The 20,489-nt window shown below is 45.3% G+C and overlaps 1 protein-coding gene across 36 annotated transcripts in view; it reads right to left on the bottom strand.

Annotated features, from left to right (window-relative positions):
• The window catches only part of DTNA (dystrobrevin alpha), a 303,097-nt gene that overhangs the window by 126,344 nt on the left and 156,264 nt on the right, over positions 1–20,489 (bottom strand). For 32 of the 36 annotated variants that reach the window (XM_073679234.1, XM_073679228.1, XM_073679230.1 and 29 more), the window contains exons 2-3: positions 20,300–20,367; positions 431–511 (exon numbers count right to left, since the gene is read on the bottom strand). In XM_073679234.1, coding sequence (XP_073535335.1) covers positions 431–511; positions 20,300–20,366 — 148 coding nt within the window. In that variant the 5' untranslated portion in view covers position 20,367. The remainder of the gene's footprint in view (positions 1–430; positions 512–20,299; positions 20,368–20,489) is intronic. The other 4 variants (XM_073679246.1, XM_073679247.1, XM_073679242.1 and 1 more) reach the window with 1 other exon arrangement.

Below are 20,489 nucleotides of genomic sequence, written 5' to 3'. Positions count from 1 at the left end.
ATTACATACAGAAACCATAGAGCGCCATCATCTGTGGTTAGATTGCTTCTGTTTTAACCACTTCAGCACCTGGCTATAATTTTCCCTTTACTTGACCAGACGCAGGTAAGCAATTTCAGTACAAAAAGTCGCCAAAACGCAATGACCGCAGGCAGAGATCATGCTTTAATATCCTGCATTTGTGGATTGCTTATAAAGAAGGAACCATTATTCAAGCGGTGAGGGCCGCACATTCATTTCTTCTTGACATGATGACTATGGGCTATTTTGTGATGTGCTGAGCACCTTCATGGTTATATAATCAGCACCGGCTATTTATTTCAGGTGTCGGTAGCAGTGCCAGGGGTTACTTTTTATGGTTGTATTACTACATAGTGACACATAACATTTATCATGACTTCTGCACTATTTAATAGATTTGCTTACTCACAATTGCATTTCTTCTGTACAAATCGAATTTTACATGCCGTTCTATATGTAGACAAGCGAATACGATCCAGATCTTGAGCCCCTGGGTAGGAAAATAAATGGATCACATTAGATAGTTACAACCTGTGGTGCAATGATGAACACGGGCTTCAATATGACCTAGGGTGGAGTCACATATTACAATTTTATCATGTCATTGGTTCCGCATCTTACCAGATCACGGAGCATCTTACACCATCTCCACTGTAGAGGTCGCTTCAGATACCTCAGTATATTTTAGGCCACATGCACAAGAGCAGATTCTAGTTTTGTGTTATCCGGATCCAGAAACTGATGCCCCTTGTATCCTACCGAACCCAGCTGAACCTCCAAGTGCAGCACATTTTTACACACAGGACCTTTCTCACTTTATTTCTTAAGAAATAAATGTGACATGCTGTGAAATGTTCTATATGATAGTGAGTATTCCCCCATAGAAGCAGTGCTTGCTATGTACTAAAATACGGACCTAAATACAGGTTTGTCTGTGAACCTCTGTGCAAAAAGGCATAATACAGAATTTAGGATAAAAACAGAATAAATAAAAGGAGCGGACATAGGGTGAGTAAGTACTGGGAACAAAAAGATCCACATAAATTAAGAGTCTCACCTTGAGAGGTTGTGCCAGGTGAGCACAACTCCACTAGTAGTTAAAACACGATGCAGCCTCTGTCTTGCAAAGCCAAGTGGTAACAATGTTTCCAAGCGTTCGTTGGGCAATTCCCAACTAAACTCCAAAACAGTCCAGGCGCAAGGTCATTAAACACTTCTTTATAAAAATCTCAGTACACACGTTTTGGGCTCCAGGACCAAAGTGGAAGAGACATTATCTATGCCACTTGAAAAAGGGGCTTGAGTTGTGTACAGAGATTTTAATAAAGAAGTTTTTAATCACCTGGCGCCAGGTTTGTTTTATCACTATTCTTTAATCCGATTCTCACTACAGAACCTACTTGAGGAGAATCCTTCCTGACCATCCATTACTTACTGCAAGAAAAAGTCGGAATTTGAGAGACATCTTGGTAAGGAGCCACTATGTGGCAAATCCTCCGAACCCGTTCGGTGCTGGTGTACAGAGATGGGGCTGTTTTCCATGCGGATCTTGCCTGGCATGCAGAAACATCACTAGAGCTACTAGTTTTTCATCCTCTGAGGGGGGAAGGGACTACCGGATCACTCATTACATCTCCCGTAGTACGAGTTACGTTATTTATCGTGCTACTTGTACTTGTAACCTCCATTATGTGGGACTCACATCCCGAGAGCTGGGCATAAGAGTGAGGGAGCATATCAGAGACATCAAAGCCGCGAGCACGGCTGAGGATGTCTCTGTATTAAAAACCATCCCAAGACACTTTAGGTTACACCATAAGTGCAATACTGATGAAATTAAATTTATTGGAATCGACAGAATATTATGTGGTATCAGGGGAGGTGACAGAAAGAAAAATCTTAGCTCAAAGGGAATGCCGTTGGATTTTCGCTCTGGACACCATGTCCCCCTCTGGGTTAAATGAAAAACTATCATTTTCACCTTTTCTATAATAGATTATCTAGCTAATCTGGGTTTTTGACTCTCTCCAATTGGTTTTAAATTTGAATGTTGTTCTTTTAACTGACTTTTATTATATTTTTTTCACATTCCATAGTTGGACACAAGATTATCTTTGATGTTTCTATTTATACTCCCTACTTATTGATGGACGTGACCCTCAACCCTATAAGCCATTATGGGATCCTGTGAGAAATGGAGCGTATATGGAGATAAACACAGTCCTAGATTTGGGAACACAGAAGAAATATAGGATATCTTCCTTGGGACCACATATGCCGACGCATATTGTATTTGAGTGATGTCCCCTTCAATGAGATTTACTTGTTCCCATACGGATTGTGACTGTCCCGTCTGTCGTTTCTCTATGCTCCTCTCTTGGTTCCCTGGTCCCAATACTCTCCACAACCCACTAATAAGATAATGGTTTAAGACGAGATAGTGGTGAGTTTTGCCCTTCACTTTTGCCCAAAAGGAAAATGGCCACCTGGATGTGCGCACGCGCAGTGGGTCCCTGCAGTACCACCACCAACGAAGGCATCCATATGATGCGACGCGGGAAATGAAGTCACAGGAAACACTTTACTGACCCGCACCGTTATCGCGATGGCCGGAAGTGATATGTGGATGCCGGGACTTCGCTGCACGTGTGCCGTTACCAACGGCTGTCACAAGCATCTTGATTGAGGATGGGGATATAAATGGACAAGAGATATCATACACACCACACCGCCCCCCGAGGAAGCCCACCACGCGAAACGCACATCGGGGCACGATCACAGCGGGATACATATGGGTAAGCCTGACTCATGTTAAGCGGCGAGCGCACATACATATGTATATTGTTCATTAGGTCGTTATTTCAATTGTGCGCATGGCACTGGCACTGTCCCATGAGTCTATGCATGTTTGTGGCTTAAACTATGAATACTGCCTTTTTGGCATCTATTAGCACAAAGGACCCTTATGCATTGCCTATAGAGCCTCTATGCCCCCCTGTGATCTTTCTTTCATGTATATCTCACCTCATACCCATTGATCTCGCTTTTATATTTTTGTAGTGATTTTGGTTTTTAAATATACTTAAATAAAATATATATTTTTTAATTCATTCTCTAGCACTGAGTTGCATTTTTGGGGTGCACCATTGTTCTTATAGGCTTATATACATTATGATGTGGTAAAATCCCCTCTTTCCCCATGAATGGGATAACATGTGAGTTATTCACCCGTTGCGTAGGTATTATGCATATAGAGACATTATCTATGCCACTTGAAAAAGGGGCTTGAGTTGTGTACAGAGATTTTAATAAAGAAGTTTTTAATCACCTGGCGCCAGGTCGGTTTTATCACTATTCTTTAATCCATCAATTATTTATTTACTGAAAAGGCTCAGGGTCAATATAACAAAAATAGCTCTACTTACCCACCTCAGCTCCAGGGTCGGCTCACCGAAGCTGCCCTCAGTCTTTACTGACAGGCTGCAATAAGGAAATAACGACTACAGCTTTTGTGACTGCTGCCGCCAATCACTGCCCAGCGGTCTCATGTCAAATACCTTGGCATCATTATTGAGCCCAGTGATTGGCTGCAGCATTCACATGCGATGTAATTGTAGCGTTCTTAGAGGAAGCTGTCAAAAAGGACTGGTGCAACGCCAGGCGAGTAAAGCTTTTTTTTTTGTTATTGTTCAACTAGGCAGTCCTTAGTAGTGTTGAGTGAACATGCTCGACACTGGTCGGTACTCGCCCGAGCATCACGCTACTCAGGATGTTCGGCGAGCACCGAGCATTTCCGGGTTACTCGGGCGGGAGCTCGGGTCTCCGCCCTGCATGTTTGGCGCTCTTTACAGAGCCAATGAACATGCAGGGATTGCCAGACAGTCACTGTAATGCTGCAGCCATGTTGGTTGTGGGCATTACAGTGATTGGCTGGCCGCACAGCGTCACCTCGAGTATTTAAAACGGGGCGCCGCCATCTTGGACACAGTCGCTCCGGATTAGACAGTGTAGGGACAGCTCTGCTGATTTAGGGAGAGATATAAACTGCGAAATAGTTAGTGTAAGGTCTGTAAAGGCTGCCAGAACAAACAAACAGTCCTTCTCAGGACTAATATCCATCCCAGATACCAGGCAGGCAGGCACTATAGGAGACACAGTGGTTATACCAGCAAACGCTGCATTACAGTCCTGTGTGCTCCTGTTGCTGAAATTGCTGGACTTAGCACCAGGTGTCGGGGGCCAGGAAAAATCCTTTTTTTTCCATCTAAATCCTCCTTTTTTTTTCCTCCTTCACACTGTACAAATACCCGTCTTATTAACCTTTTGGTGTCCCCCCCCCCCCCCCCCAAAAAAAAAAAAGCGTGTCTCTGATTTTTCAGACACAAATATAACTGTTGAAAATAGTCTGGTGTAGGCTAAAGAAACAGAAGTGTTGTTTTGCACTTCCACGGTTCAAACCTCTGTATTATCCATTTTGGGCCATTTGTATCTAAAAAAAAAACAGTTTGAGTGTGTCGCTCACTGTTCAGCCGCAAATATCTCTATTTAAAAAAGTGTGGTATACCCCAGTAAACAATAACTGTGGTTTTGCCACCCCACGGTAAAAAATCTCTATTATTCAGCTTTTGGTAGTTTTTTCCGTAAAGAAAAACAGTAGTGTCTCCTGACTGTTGTGACACAAAAATATATCTGTTGAAAATAGTCTTGTGTAGGCCCGACATCCCAGTGTGGTTTCGCAGTTCCACGGGTCAAATCGCTGTACTATCCAGTTTTGGGCCTTTGGTATCTAAAAAAAAAGCAGTTTGAGTGTGTCGCTCACTTTTCAGCCGCAAATATCTCCATTTAAAAAAGTGTGGTATACCCCAGTAAACAATAACTGTGGTTTTGCCATCCCACGGTAAAAAATCTCTATTATTCAGCTTTTGGTAGTTTTTTCCGTAAAGAAAAACAGTAGTGTCTCCTGACTGTTGTGACACAAAAATATATCTGCTGAAAATAGTCTTGTGTAGGCCCCACATCCCAGTGTGGTTTCGCAGTTCCACGGGTTAAATTGCTGTACTATCCAGTTTTGGGCCTTTGGTATCTAAAAAAAAAAGCAGTTTGAGTGTGTCGCTCACTGTTCAGCCGCAAATATCTCTATTTAAAAAAGTGTGGTATACCCCAGTAAACAATAACTGTGGTTTTCCTCTTCCACGGTTCTAATCTACTCTTTATTACCCTTTTTCCATTGATAGTGCAAGTGTAAGCTATTTTACTTCATTTACAATGGGCAAGGCGCGTGGCAAGGGACGTGGAAGTGGACGTTCTGGTGATGGTAAATGCAGAGGACGGGGCCGTGGCCAAGGTGAAAATGTGCCACAACCAACAGCCACATCTTCTCGCTCCCACTTCTTGACCGAATTACTAGGGAAGCACAGAACAACACCAGTATTGAGAGCTGATCAGTGTGAACAGGTTATTAATTGGATAGCAGATAATACTTCCAGTTACCTGGGCACCACCACCTCCGGTCTGTCTTCCACACGGTCAACTCTTAGTAGCCGTGAGTCTCGACCGCATACTCCTCCTCACCCTGATGCTCCTTCCTCCCACCATGCAGAGTGTCGTCAGACAGCAAGTGATCCCACACTTGGACACTCTGAAGAGCTGTTCACTGGTCCATTTCCATATTTGGGCCCCTCGCCTGATACGCTTGAAGTGGTGGAAGAGGAGATCCCATGTTGCGATTCCCAAATATTTGAATAGCCACGGCCACAGGAAGTCGACGTTGGCAATCTGTCACAAGAGGTGGACGATGACGAGACACAATTGCCAGGAAGTGAGGAGGAGGATCGTGGTGCGCAAGTGGAAGAGGAGGAGGTGGTGGTACCTCAACAGGCAGGAAGAAGCAGTGTGGTGGCCGCAGACAGAAGGCAGGCAACCGTTCCCCGTAACACCAACACGAGGGACGTTGCCAGTACAAGCGGTAGGTCTTCCAGAGTCTGGAATTTTTTTAAAGACTCTGCTGATAACCCCAAAAAGGCCATATGTTCCACCTGCCATGCCAGCATCAGCAGGGGTGACAAAACTACCAGCCTGACCACCACCAGCATGATCAGGCACATGGCAGCAAAGCACCCGACTTTGTGGGGCGAAACCCAAGGTCCACGACCAGTGTCAGCGGGTGTCACCATCGCTTCTTCCACTGTTGTGCGTGCAACAGAACCCCCTGTTGTGTGTGCAAGGCAATCCCCTGTCCATACTGCATGTAAATATGCCCCCTCCTCTCAGTCTTCACTTGTTGTGGCAGTTTCTCAAGAAACAGCATCAACGTCCACGTCCCACCGCAGCGTTCAATTGTCCATATCCCAGACCTTTGAACGAAAGCGGAAATTCGCAGCTAACGCCCCACAGGCCACAGTCCTAAATTCGCACATTTCACGACTGCTTGCATTGGAAATGCTGCCTTTTAGGCTGGTGGAGACGGAATCCTTCCGCAATCTTATGGCGGTGGCCGTCCCTCGGTACTCGGTCCCCAGCCGACACTATTTTGCCCGGTGTGCCATCCCCGCACTACACAAGCACGTGTCCCAAAGCATCTGCCGTGCCCTCAACAACGCAGTTACTGGGAGAGTCCACCTGACAACGGACACGTGGACAAGTGCTTGTGGCCAGTGATGGTACATATCTCTGACGGCACACTGGGTAAACATAGTGGAAGCCGGGACCCAGTCGGACCTTGGGACGGAACACATCCTCCCCACACCGAGGATTGCGGGCCCTATGTCAGTCAGAGTTGCCCCCACAGTGTACAGCTCCTGCTCATCCTCCTCCTCCTCCTCATGTTCAGCCTCCATCTCAGATATCACCACATCAGTTACAAGCTGGAAGCATTGCAGTACTGCCTCCGCCAAGCGGCAACAGGCTGTGCTGAAACTCATAAGCTTAGGTGATAAACCTCACACTGCTTGTGAGTTGTGGACAGCTGTGAAAGAGCAGGCAGATCTGTAGCTGAGACCGCTGAACCTACATCCCGGCATGGTCGTGTGTGACAATGGCCGTAACCTGGTGGCGGCTCTGAGGCGAGGTGAGATCACACACGTACCATGCCTGGCTCATGTGCTTAACCTCGTGGTTCAGCGGTTTCTTAAATCGTACCCCGAGTTGCCAGATCTGCTCGTGAAAGTACGCCACCTGTCAGCTCATTTTCGCAAGTCGGCTACAGCTTCCGCCGCCCTTGCTGTGTTGCAGCAGCGTTTGCAGCTTCCGGCACACCGACTGGTGTGTGATGTCCCCACACGTTTGAACTCTACCCTCCACATGTTGCAAAGGATTTGTGAGCAGAAGAGAGCAGTTGTGGAGTACCAGCTGCAACAAGGCCGTCGATTTTCAGGTCAGACTCCACACAAGACCTCAGGAGTGGACCTGGATGTCTGACATATGTACCATCCTGACCAACTTTGAGGAGGCCACCAAGATGGTGAGTGGCGATGACGCCATCATTAGTGTCAGCATCCCACTTGTCTGTCTTTTGCAACGCTCTCTCCAGAGAATTAAAGAGGAGGCATTGCAGCCAGAGTATGATGAGATGGATCAAGAAGAAATAGCGGGCGATAACACACAGCCCAGCCTCATCTCATCCCAACGTGCATTGGGGGACAATGAGGGAGAGGAGGAGGAAGAACAGGAGCTGCTATCATGCGTTGTAGACGGTAGTGCCTGTACAAGTGTCATACCGTCGGTTCAGCGTGGGTGGCCTGAGGACAGGGGGGAGGAGGAGGAGGAGAGCATGGTCAGTCGTCATCTTGGTGAGGACACGGAAATCTTGCCCGTTACCAGTCTGGCACGCATGGCTGACTTTATGTTACGCTGCCTTAACCGTGACCCTCGCGTTGTCAAAATGTTGGGTGACAGTCATTACTGGTTGGTGACACTTGTAGACCCCCGCTACAAGGAGAACTTTCACTCTCTTATTCCTGAGGTGGAGAGGTCTACAAAAATGGGGCTGTACCAGAAGGCCCTTGCTGCAGAACTCTTAAAAAAATTCCCATCTGAACACGCTAGCGGCAGAGGTCACAGTTCGTTGCCCAACCAAGGCGTACAGGCGAGAGAGATGCAACTCCAATCCAGCAGAGGCAGGGGAACACTGTCAACGTTCTGGTACAGTTTTCTGACACCCGCCCAGCTTACAGGCCCTGAGGCGCGGGGTACTCTCACAAGGAGTGGAAAGTTTCAAAAGATGGTGAGGGAGTACCTTGCCAATCGTACCAGCGTCCTCCGTGATTCCTCTGTGCCTTTTAATTATTGGGTATCCAAGCTGGACACTTGGAATGAACTCGCTCTGTACGCCTTGGAGGTCCTGGCCTGGCCTGGCCTGCCCTGCCGCTAGCGTGTTATCGGAGCGTGTTTTTAGTGCCGCTGGGGGAATTATAACTGATAAGCGCACTCGCCTGTCAACTGACAATGCTGACAAGCTGACCCTTATCAAAATGAACAAGGGCTGGATTGGGCCAGACTTCTCATCACCACCAAATGACAGCAGAGTAACAAAGTCAAATCCACTGTGTTATTTCGGGAGGTGTATTCACATGCACCGCTTCACACCCACACATGGGTATACGCTTCCTCGTTTCGGCTGTTTAATCTTCTTCTCCTTATCCTCAGCCTCCACCACCACTATACCACCAGGGTGCCAGCATTGCAAGTTCCTCCGTCCTTATTTTTGGCAGCTTTTGCTTGCAAGGCATAAGCAAATACTATGGGACACCCACTCCCCAATAATGGGACTTATGTTTGTAATATGCTGTACTGCATGGCTCTTGTAAGGGGCATTGCAAGTTGCTCCGTCCTAATTTTTGGCAGCTTTTGCTGGGAAAGCATAAGCAAATACTATGGGACACCCACTCCCCAATAATGGGACTTATGTTTGTAATATGCTGTACTGCATGGCTCTTGTAAGGGGCATTGCAAGTTGCTCCATCCTAATTTTTGGCAGCTTTTGCTGGGAAAGCATAAGCAAATACTATGGGACACCCACTCCCCAATAATGGGACTTATGTTTGTAATATGCTGTACTGCATGTGACGCGCCCCCTGGGCCGTGTGTACACGTGTGTGGGATACCCGGTGCCGGGTCTCTGGCGTCTGTAGTCTCCGTGGCGGTGACCCGGTCCCGTGGCTCAGGCTGGTCAAACCAGTGGCAGTCTTTCTTAGGGTTTGAGGTTAATTGTCCGACTGCGCCACCCGTGGATTGCGGACCGGGAGTACCACCGCTGCGAGGCAGACCGCTGAGGCTGGTGTTGTGTGCGCAGCATAGAATGGGATAACTTGACTCGGGAGGAGTATAGCCTCAGGGCAGTGAGTGTGGATGATGGGGGTGATGGTGCACGAGCACAGCAGGAATGACTCAGAGTCTTTGCAGTGCAGTTCAGGGTCTTTACTGATGATTATAAGGCAGACCCTCCCGGGAGTACTGGCTAGCATAAGAGACCTGGTCAGTCTGTGAGCAAGCAGGAGTTCCCCTGGCCAGGTGGAGTTGTAGGCCTCCCCGTCTGTCTGCACTCTTCCTGGCTACCTTGCTGTAAGCGGGTAGAAGTAGCCCACGTCCCTGAGTGTACCGTGTAGTGCTCACCCGTATGGCTGGTGACTTGGGGCCTTCTGCTAGCCTCCGCTCCACGACGGCTGTGCTGGTCCCTTGCTTGTGACTGAGCCTCCGGGCTTCTATGGCCAGAGGACCTGAAATCCCCTGCCGGCTGGTTTCTGTTGCTGGATATATAAGTCCTCACAGCTTCGGACTCCTGTGTCCGGTTCCTATTGTCTTCTGCCAGGGCGAGCTCTGCTCAGCTTCCAGCCCCTGGTCTTTAGCTCCTACAGAGCTCCTTGCTGTTACTTTCCCTTGCTCTCACTCTGACTCTGACTGTTCTCTGACTCATTCAACCCCGCCCCAGATCCAGTTTATAAGGGCAGAATTCTCCCCTCCCAGGATTGGGGCAGGAGGATGTTGCATGTTTAAGGGATCCTGACCAGGAAACCTCCCACTTGCTCTCCGACGTAATATCTCTATTACTGTGGTGACCAGACCCCTGGGGTGCCACACATGGCTCTTGTAAGGGGCATTGCAGTTCCTCATAATTTTTGGAAAGCCTTCCATTCACTGCTTAGGCCAACAGTGCACGGGAGACCCAGTTGCTATAAATGGAAAAAAAGGTTTAGTTAACGCCCTCTGACCTCCATGTCATTTCCAAGGGGCATTGGAGTGGCTCGAAATTTTTGGTAGGCATTGCACTCACTGTATGCCCTATAACTGTGCAGCCGAACCGCTCCTTTTGTTACAGAAACATATCCTACAAGTCATATCTGGTTGACTGGCCTGATATTGATGTGAATGGTCCCTGTTCCTCCTGCTCTTTCTCCTTTGCCACTACCTCATCCATCATTTATCACCTGAAGCTTTGTTTTAACGGGAGTCATAGAACTTGGATAGTAGCAGGAAAACATCCAGCAATCCTCGGAGGAGGTAGGATATGCGCCAAAACGCTGACCACCTCAGGCCTAGCCGCTACTACATACATGCGCTTGCATTACAACAAAACAAAGCAGATGCTAACTTCTATCATCCTCATCATGCTCCTCACCTTGGCACTCTCAACTCCCCTGATGGAGAAGCCAGGGCCCACCAGAGGAGTCTGATAGTCCGGTGGGGTCGGCCAATGCTGCCCTAAAGCAGGCCAGGCTAAGAAAAGTGTGGGAAAGGTTACCGGGACAAATAGGGGTGGCTGGGGACCGAGTATGCACACCCGGCCACCCCCTGGAGGCTGGGGAGCAAGCGGGGACACCCGGCCACCAGGCGGCTGGGGACTGAGTATGGATACCAGGCCGCCGACACAGCCATGGCGTGGTGGCCAGATTCCGCCTCCACATGCCTAAAAGGCCCAATTTAAAGTGCAAGCAAGCAAGCAGTATGGTATTGCAGCCTGGGGGTGGGTGGGTGGCAGGCTGCATACTTGCGCTTGCACTGCAAGGAATGGGAGAGGTACAATTGAACACTGCCCTGGGACAAGGACTTGAATGGGGATAGTTGCAAGTCTGCAACGACAGGTGCAAGGTGGGAGGCATCTTCGCATGTACCATGAACAGGGGTTTGGCATGCACACACTACAGTGGAATAGGCTCTCCTTCCCACTAAATGCACTGGGGAGGGCACAGGTAATGTTTTGGTATACGCGCTTAATCTTATGTATAAGGCACACCAGGACAAATATGGCCGGCTGGGGACTGAGTACGGATACCTCGCTGCCGAAGCAGCCATGAGGTAGTGGCCAGCTTCGGCCTCCTCCAAACTAAAAGGCCCCATTTCAAGTGCAAGCTAGCAGTATGGAATTGCAGTCTGGGGGTGGGTGGGTGGCAGGCTGCACACTTACACTTGCATTAAAAGAAAACATAGCAGATGCTAACTTCTGTCATCATCATCATGCTCCTCACCTTGGCACTCTCAACTCCACCAATGGAGAAGTCAGGGCCCACCGGAGGAGTCTGGTTCTCTGGTGGGCTCGTACAATGGTGCCCAAAGCAGGCCGGGCTAATAAAAGTGTGTGGGGGGATGTTCCAAGGAGAAATAGGGGCGGCTGGGGACCGTTTATGGACACCCGGCTGCCCCCAGGCGGCTGGGGACCGTGTGTGGACACCCGGCCGCGGGGCGGCTGGGGACAGAGTATGGACACCCGGCCGCCGGGCGGCTGGGGACTGAGTATGGATTCCAGGCCGCCAACACAGCCATGACGTGGTGGCCAGATTCCGCCTCCACATGCCTAAAAGGCCCAATTTCAAGTTCAAGCAAGCAAGCAGTATGGTATTGCAGCCTGGGGGTGGGTGGGTGGCAGGCTGCATACTTGAGCTTGTATTGCAAGGAATGGGGGAGGTACAATTGAACACTGCCCTGGGACTAGAACTTGCATGGGGATAGTTGCAAGTCTGCATCTTCTGATGCGGTAAGGATCACTTATGATGGGCACACTTTTAGACAGTGACCTGGGAGTCAGAGATGCTTCCAGGGGTCTTCCCCATGCTGTTCCCTTGTCTTTTCAGCACTTTATGCATGTGTCACACAGCACATGGCCAGATAAGGTTGTAAAATGTTAAAATGACATTTCACGGTGAATGCATTTGTCATAGTTGAAAGCAATACAAAAGTGCAAAAACGCATAAAAATGCTACTTGTGAACATAGCCGAAGGTGTGGAGGAGTATTTTTGTTTTTGGCCATTTATTTTAACTTATACACAAGTCTTTACCCTGGAAAGGATGTTCCTTAACATATTTCACAGGAAAAAAGTTTCACTTTCGTTTTTGAACGTTTTATTGTGAGCCTGTAAAAGTGGCTTAATACCTCTGACCACGTTGTTGACAGCAGTGACCTGGGGGTCAGAAATGCTTCCTGGGGCGATCCCCATGCTGTCCCCATGTCATTTGAGCACTGTCACTATCGTTTTGGGCACTTGTTAGGCTTTTAAAAGACTGCCGGGGGTGCCACCGCAAAAATGCTCGAGTCTCCCATAGACCAACATTGGGCTCGTTGCTCGGGTCGAGCACCCGAGTATCACGGCGAGCTCGGCCCGAGCTTCGAGCACCCGAGCATTTTAGTGCTCGCTCAACACTAGTCCTTAGCAGTAAAAGAATATAATTGTTGGAAAGTAGAGATGAGAGATTTATTCACCGGGTCACAGTCCAGCAGCCCGGTCAGTATTTCATGACAATTGGATGGAGCCCTGTAAATTGTGTGAATCGCATCCTACCTGAAGGCATTAGTGGCTCCTCTTTTGATTAGCTGGGCTGGAGTGAAATCAGTGAGCCTTGATGGACACACAATGTCATGCCTGCCCAGGTAATCACAAGAGAAGTCGTGGATGCCTCCGGGTAGGAGGCGATTCACAGGGCTGATCCGGGGTCCTGTGTATCGATTCACCCATCTCACGTGGGGCCACAATGTTTTGAACACAGAAATAAATTCATTCATTGAAATTGTTCCAGAAAATCAAGTTTTTCTCCCAGAAAATGATTGCAATTGCACATGTTTTGTTATACACAACAATACTCACCTTGAGATGTTGTGCCAGGTGAGCACAACTCCACTAATCGTTAAAACACGATGCAGCCTATGTCTTGCATCCATGGCTGAGCTGCCAACTATGTTAATTTCCTTTGTGTGCATTGAAACTACACAAAAAAAAAAAAAAAAAAAAAAAAAAAAATTGGACATAATTTCACACAAAACCCCCAAAAAGATTGGCAAGCTCAGACGTGGATGCAAGACCTAGGCTGCATGGTGTTTTAACGATTAGTGGAGTTGTGCTCACCTGGCACAACATCTCAAGGTGAGTATTGTTGTGTATAACAAAACATGTGCAATTGCAATCATTTTCTGGGAGAAAAACTTGATTTTCTGGAACAATTTCATTTTCTGGAACTTTTGGCCATGAATGTATATAGGCATCAGAGCTCATGTAGTTCCTTCTTCACAATATTGAAGGTCTCGCTAAGGCTACATTGTGAATATTTAGTGAGTTTTTATTGCACCTATTTGGTATATTAAGTTACTTGTAGGTTTTTTTTTTTCCATTGTATTTTTAATGCATTTTTTACATGTGTTTTATTGTGTTTTTGTCTACTTTTGGTATGTCAGGTTTTACACATTTTTTTTTCAAATTCAATTTTTATTGAAAGGTTATATAATTTTCAATTATAAAACTACAAAAAAAGAAGAGTAAACGGGACAATACCCTGGAATCAATGGCAGGTTTTACTTACCGTAATTTAATGCAATTCTATGTGGAAAATCTTCACATAAAACTCAGCATACCCAGAAGAGAAATTCACCTGTGGTGCATTTTTGTGAGCCCGAACAGGTCAGTTTACATAGCGTAAAAAAAAACAACAACCCACAGTGGGTGAAATTAACCTAGGAGCTGATCAGAGTTTTAAGATGAACAAAGTTTGTTTCACTGCTAGACCCTCGAGCGGGCAGCTGTAAGCTATGGTGGAAACTAAGCAACAAGTGTTCATCCTCTACAGCATCACCGCAAGAAAAACTAAGCAACACATTGTGCCCCCTGAAATAAATTGGTCATCTGCTTCCAATATGGTTGATTCCTTAAGGCTATGTGCCCACAATGCAGAATTGAAGCAGAAAATTTCCGCAGTGTTTCTGCATGTCCTTGGCAGTAAAAACGCTTGCGGATTTTACACGCGTTTTTTAAGCATTTTTTGCTGCGTTTTTACATGCGGATTTGCCATGTGTTTTTCAAATGCATTGAGTAGTCAAATCAGCTTGCGGAAATGCACAAATAATGGACATGCTGCGAATTTTTCCGCACAGAAAATCCACAGCATGTGCACAGAACATGCGGATTTTCATTGGGGACTGTGGGGCATGGATTACCAAGTGTTTTAAAAGCGTTTCCGCTACGGAGATTCCACTTGAAAAACGCATCTTGGGCACCCAGCCTCAGAGTGAGAAACACTCTTGATAGCAACTTTCTTATTCAGCTAATTGATGGAAATTGCTAACCAGGAAACCGTCATTTAACTCATAATGCCCATATGGGGTTTTTGAGAAAAAGACTCCAAAAGAATGTTCACACTTACAAATTTTGCACTGCAGATTTTGCTGAGCATCAGCTGGCCTACTTCACAATTTATTTGCAAAAAGTGTAAATTTGTTTTGTAGGTCAATGTCCTCTGTTTGCAGATTTTCCATCCAGATTAAAAAAAAACCAATGTATTCACTATGTGTGAACATGCCTCTTTGGCCATGACATTCTTTTTTCTTTTGATATAGCTAAGGAACGGTTTGTTTATTGGAGGACGAGTTTTATTTTAATGGCACCATTTAAATTTACCGTATATTATATTGAAAAATGGAGAAAAAAAATCTTTGTACAGAGGTTTTGTTTTTTTTTGCATTCACCGAGGGGAATTTACTATGGTCTAATTTTTAGATAGTGTAAACCTACAGTAGCCAGTCTTAAAATATGCCATATTTATCACAATAGCTCATGCTTGTCAATTTGGTGCATTTTTAGACAGTCTAGTCTAATGTTACAACCTCAATCCATTTACTTTTCAGCAGAAAAGTGCCTCACAATGATGGCAGTGTCGCTTAGACCATGCCCCTTTTCAGCAAAGCTGAATGATTCGATTTCATGATATGTCATACCCCTTGTCAAAAGACTGGAAAGTGTCAATAACACATAGGATCAGGTCATAGTAGATCGTTTTTACCAAAAAGTATGCAAGAATTCCAGCATAATTAGCTGCTTCGTAAATCTCCCACAATTCACAGTAAAAATAGCATGGCAACGTTACTCTGCCGGTCACTTTGAAGTTCTGTTGAGAAACCTTCTTTGGGGTGGTTACATACACACATTTTTTAAGCACACCATGTTCTAGGTATGGCATTTTTGGGTGACTTATTTCCAATAGCTTCTTTATAAAACAGTAAAGTGTAGAAAAAAAATGAATGTATAAAAAAATATATATTTCACAAAACATTTTAATAACACGTGAAGTGAAAAGGAAGCCTTATGGATTTTTTTCCCCATACACTATATATAACTTAAATGGTTTGTGTCATCAATAACGATCTATTGTCCAAATATGAGTTTCACTTTTTGTATTGAAGAACTGAAATAAATTAACCTTTTGATGATTATATATATATATATATATATATATATATATATATATATATATATATATATATATATATACACATATACACACACATACATATATACATACATACAGTACAGACCAAAAGTTTGGACACACCTTCTCCTTTAAAGATTTTTCTGTATTTTCATGACTATGAAAATCGTACATTCACACTGAAGGCATCAAAACTATGAATTAACACATGTGGAATTATATACTTAACAAAAAAGTGTGAAACAACTGAAAATATGTCTTATATTCTAGGTTCTTCAAAGTAGCCACCTTTTGCTTTGATGACTGCTTTGCACACTCTTAGCATTCTCTTGATGAGCTTCAAGAGGTAGTCACCGGAAATCGTCTTCACTTCACAGGTGTGCCCTGTCAGGTTTAATAAGAGGGATTTATTTCTTATAAATGGGGTTGGGACCATCAGTTGTGTTGCGCGAAGTCAGGTGGATACACAGCTGATAGTCCTACTGAATAGACTGTTAAAATTTGTATTATGGCAAGAAAAAAGCAGCTAAGTAAAGAAAAACGAGTGGCCATCATTACTTTAAGAAATGAAGGTCAGTCAGTGCGAAAAATTGGGAAAACTTTGAAAGTGTCCCCAAGTTGGGGTACAGAAACGCCTCAGTAGCATTAAAATAAACAAATCACCAGGACCTGATGGCATACACCCACGGGTACTAAGGGAACTAAGTAATGTGATAGACAGACCGTTATATCTTATATTTAAGGACTCTGTTGAGACTGGGTCTGTACCACTTGATTGGCGACAGGCGAATGTAGTGCCAATATTCAAAAAGGGAGCGAAAAGTGACGCCGGAAACTATCGGCCGGTGAGTCTGACGTCCGTTGTGGGCAAAATTTTTGAAAGCTTCATTAAAGAGGCAATTACGGAGCATCTTGATGCTAATAATCTATTAACCCCAAACCAACATGGATTCATGAGGAATCGCTCCTGTCAAACAAACCTGATTGACTTCTACGAGGAGGTTAGCTCTCGAGTAGATCAGGGGGAACCAGTGGATGTCGTGTATCTCGACTTCTCAAAAGCGTTTGATAGCGTGCCACATAATAGGTTGGTATACAAAATGAGAATGATGGGGCTGGGGGAAAATGTCTGCAAGTGGGTAGCTAACTGGCTAAAGGATAGAAGGCAGAGGGTGGTTATAAATGGAATATACTCAGATTGGGTAAGCGTCACTAGTGGGGTACCACAGGGGTCTGTACTAGGCCCAATGTTATTTAATATCTTTATTAACGACATAGTCAATGGGATAAATAGTAAAATATCAATATTTGCAGATGACACAAAGTTATGTAAAACAATTAATACAAAAGAGGACAGTGCAGACCTACAGAGGGATTTGGATAAGCTGGGTAGGTGGAGCATTAAATGGCAAATGAGGTTTAACGAGGAGAAATGTAAGGTAATACATATGGGAAGGAAAAATGGAAGTCACCAGTACTCACTGAATGGGAAATCATTGGGGAATTCAGAGATGGAGAAGGACTTGGGCATCTTGATTGATAGCAAACTAAATTGGAGTGCCCAAAGTCAGGCCGCTGCTGTAAGGGCAAACAGGATAATGGGATGTATCAGAAGAGGTATAGCTGCAAAGGATGAGAACATTGTTCTTCCACTGTACAAAGCACTGGTCAGACCACACTTGGAATACTGTGCTCAGTTATGGGCCCCAATATATAGAAAGGATATAAATGAGCTTGAAAAGGTGCAAAGGAGGGCAACAAAATTAATAAAGGGAATGGAGGGACTGCAATACCCAGAGAGGTTGGCAAAACTAGGACTATTCAGCCTGGAAAAGAGAAGGTTGAGGGGGGACATAATAAATGTGTACAAATATGTTAGGGGACAGTATAGAGATCTTGCCCGGGATTTGTTCAAAAGGAGGGATATTACGGTAACAAGAGGGCATTCACTAAGACTGGAAGAGAAAAGGTTTCAGCACCAGCATAGGAAGGGGTTCTTTACGGTAAGAGCAGTGAGAATATGGAATTCACTGAGTGAGGAGACGGTAATGTCGGATTCACTACACCAGTTCAAGCGGGGACTGGATGCATTTCTAGATACCAGGCAGATTTCAGCATATACTTAAAAATAAAATAAAATAGTAGGTTGATACAGGGATTTATTCTGACTGCTGGTTTCAGAGTCGGGAGGGAATTTTTCCTCAGGTGAAGATTGGCCAAATCATTTGGGGTTTTTGCCCTCCTCTGGATCAAATTTAGCAATTACAGAACTAACAGGTCGAACTTGATGGACGCAAGTCTTTATTCGGCTTTACAAACTATGTTACTATGTTACTAAGTGCAGTTGCAAAAAACCATCAAGCGCTACAAAGATACTGGCTCACATGAAGACCGCCCCAGGAAAGTAAGACCAAGAGTCACTTCTGCTTCTGAGGATAAGTTTATCTGAGTCACCAGCCTCAGAAATCGCAGGTTAACAGCAGCTCAGATTAGAGACCAGGTCAATGCCACACAGAGTTCTAGCAGCAGACACATCTCTATAACAACTGTTAAGAGAAGACTGTGCAGCAGGCCTTCATGGTAAAATAGCTGCTAGGAAACTACTGCTAAGGACAGGCAACTAGCAGAAGAGACTTGTTTGGGCTAAAGAACACAAGGAATGGACATTAGACCAGTGGAAATCTGTGCTTTGGTCTGATGAGCCCAAATTTGAGATCTTTGGTTCCAACCACCGTGTCTTTGTGCGACGCAGAAAAAGTGAACGGATGGACTCTACATGCCTGGTTCCCACCGTGAAGCATGGAGGAGGAGGTGTGATGGTGTGGGGTGCTTTGCTGGTGACACTGTTGGGGATTTATTCAAAATTGAAGGCATACTGAACCAGCATGGCTACCACAGCATCTTGCAGCGGCATGCTATTCCATCCGGTTTGCGTTTAGTTGGACCATCATTTATTTTTCAACAGGACAATGACCCCAAACACACCTCCAGGCTGTGTAAGGGCTATTTGACCAAGTAGTAGAGTGATGGGGTGCTACGCCAGATGACCTGGCCTCCACAGTCACCAGACCTGAACCCAATCGAGATGGTTTGGGGTGAGCTGGACCGCAGAGTGAAGGCAAAAGGGCCAACAAGTGCTAAGCATCTCTGGGAACTCCTTCAAGATTGTTGAAAGACCATTTCCGGTGACTACCTCTTGAAGCTCATCAAGAGAATGCCAAGAGTGTGCAAAGCAGTCATCAAAGGAAAAGGTGGCTACTTTGAAGAACCTAGAATATAAGACATATTTTCAGTTGTTTCACACTTTTTTGTTAAGTATATAATTCCACATGTGTTAATTCATAGTATATTGTCAGTATTTTACCTCAGTATTTGTACGCCAAAGGAGAAACAGGAGCCTAAACACCAGAGTACACATAGGCTTATATCCATATGAAGGTGAGGTGCTCTGGCACCCTGGATGGGCCCGCGTGGCCTGAAGCACACTTAATCCCACAGTTTCACAGGCTAGCCCTGAACTGCAGTAATGATTGACAGCACTGAGAGATACTAAAACTGTGGGAGGAAGGATGCTTGTAACCGGTCAGCCATACCCATGTTGCTCCACGCACCTCATTTGAATGGGAACATGAAGAAGGTTTACTCCAAAATTAAATTAAAGATATGGCTCTTCTTAGCGCAACGTCTCCTACTAAGGCCATGGCCCCACTATCAGTATTCGGTCAGTATTTTTTCTCAGGAGTGGGAGCCAAAACCAGGAGGGGAACAATCAGTGAACAGGTAGAATAGAAACAAGTCACCAATTCTGCATTTATCACCCAATCCTGCTTTTGGCTCCCACTCCTGAGAAAAAATACTGATAGTGGGGCCTTGGCCTAAGACCTGTGCTTACTTTAATACAGATTTCAGAGCCGACAAACTGCCTCTAAAGAGTTAATATAGTATTGGAAAGAGAAAAAAAAGCCAAATGACAGTTGCCCTGATGGCACAGTAGATGACATAGTGCGCTGGTCCATGTTATATAGAAACCCAAAGCCATCAAAGCTGTGTTATTAGCCACTCACAGACATGCAACATTTAATTTACTCAGAGTATTTTCCAGGTTTGCCATTATCAGTTTTTGCGGATTTTGAAGGAAAAAAGTCAGTTCTGAGCTCCGCACTCATCAATTATATGTAAACATAGTGGTGCTTTCTTCTGTACCCAACAATCCCCCCCAAGTCACACACAGGAGACAGATGCGCAGATAATGTCCCGGCATTAGACGGCACCTGCAGGAAGCATCGTCTGCGCTCTTACTCCATTAAAAGTCGTTTCCACTAAAGGAAACAACTGAGTGCAGCGCTCTTCTGTCAACATTAGCTCCATAGACTTCAAAAGAGCACAACTCATTCTCAGACTTTTTATTTCTGCAATCATGTAGCGAACGTAATAAGGGAGAGAAAGGAACCAGAATCCCTTGTTCTAAAGATCCCAGGGATCCCAGCATTAGGACCCCAGACTATCTGAATAAATTATTTTGGCTGGAATACTCCTTTAAATCAGTCAGTCTGGTAAAACAGGTCTGCAAAAATGTAAAAGCTAAAAGATGCTACTCACGCATTTCTGCAAACAACTGCCTTCTGTCGGCCATGTTATTCCCCCTTTTCCCACAGTCTTCAATCATTCTGTAAAGAAACAAAATCAAGATGAAGCACGAGGAGATGAGAAGTGAAACAAGGGGAGGATATTTATTGCAAGACATTAAAAAAGATTCATTTTTTAGAGCAAGATTCAACACATTTACATA

This window comes from Phyllobates terribilis, unplaced genomic scaffold, assembly GCF_046119375.1.
Source record: "Phyllobates terribilis strain yellow unplaced genomic scaffold, ASM4611937v1 Scaffold_4__5_contigs__length_816908805, whole genome shotgun sequence".
Classification (NCBI taxonomy): domain Eukaryota; kingdom Metazoa; phylum Chordata; class Amphibia; order Anura; family Dendrobatidae; genus Phyllobates; species Phyllobates terribilis.
The sequence above is the reverse complement of the archived record's forward strand: the minus strand, read 5'-3'. Positions and strand labels throughout refer to the sequence as shown.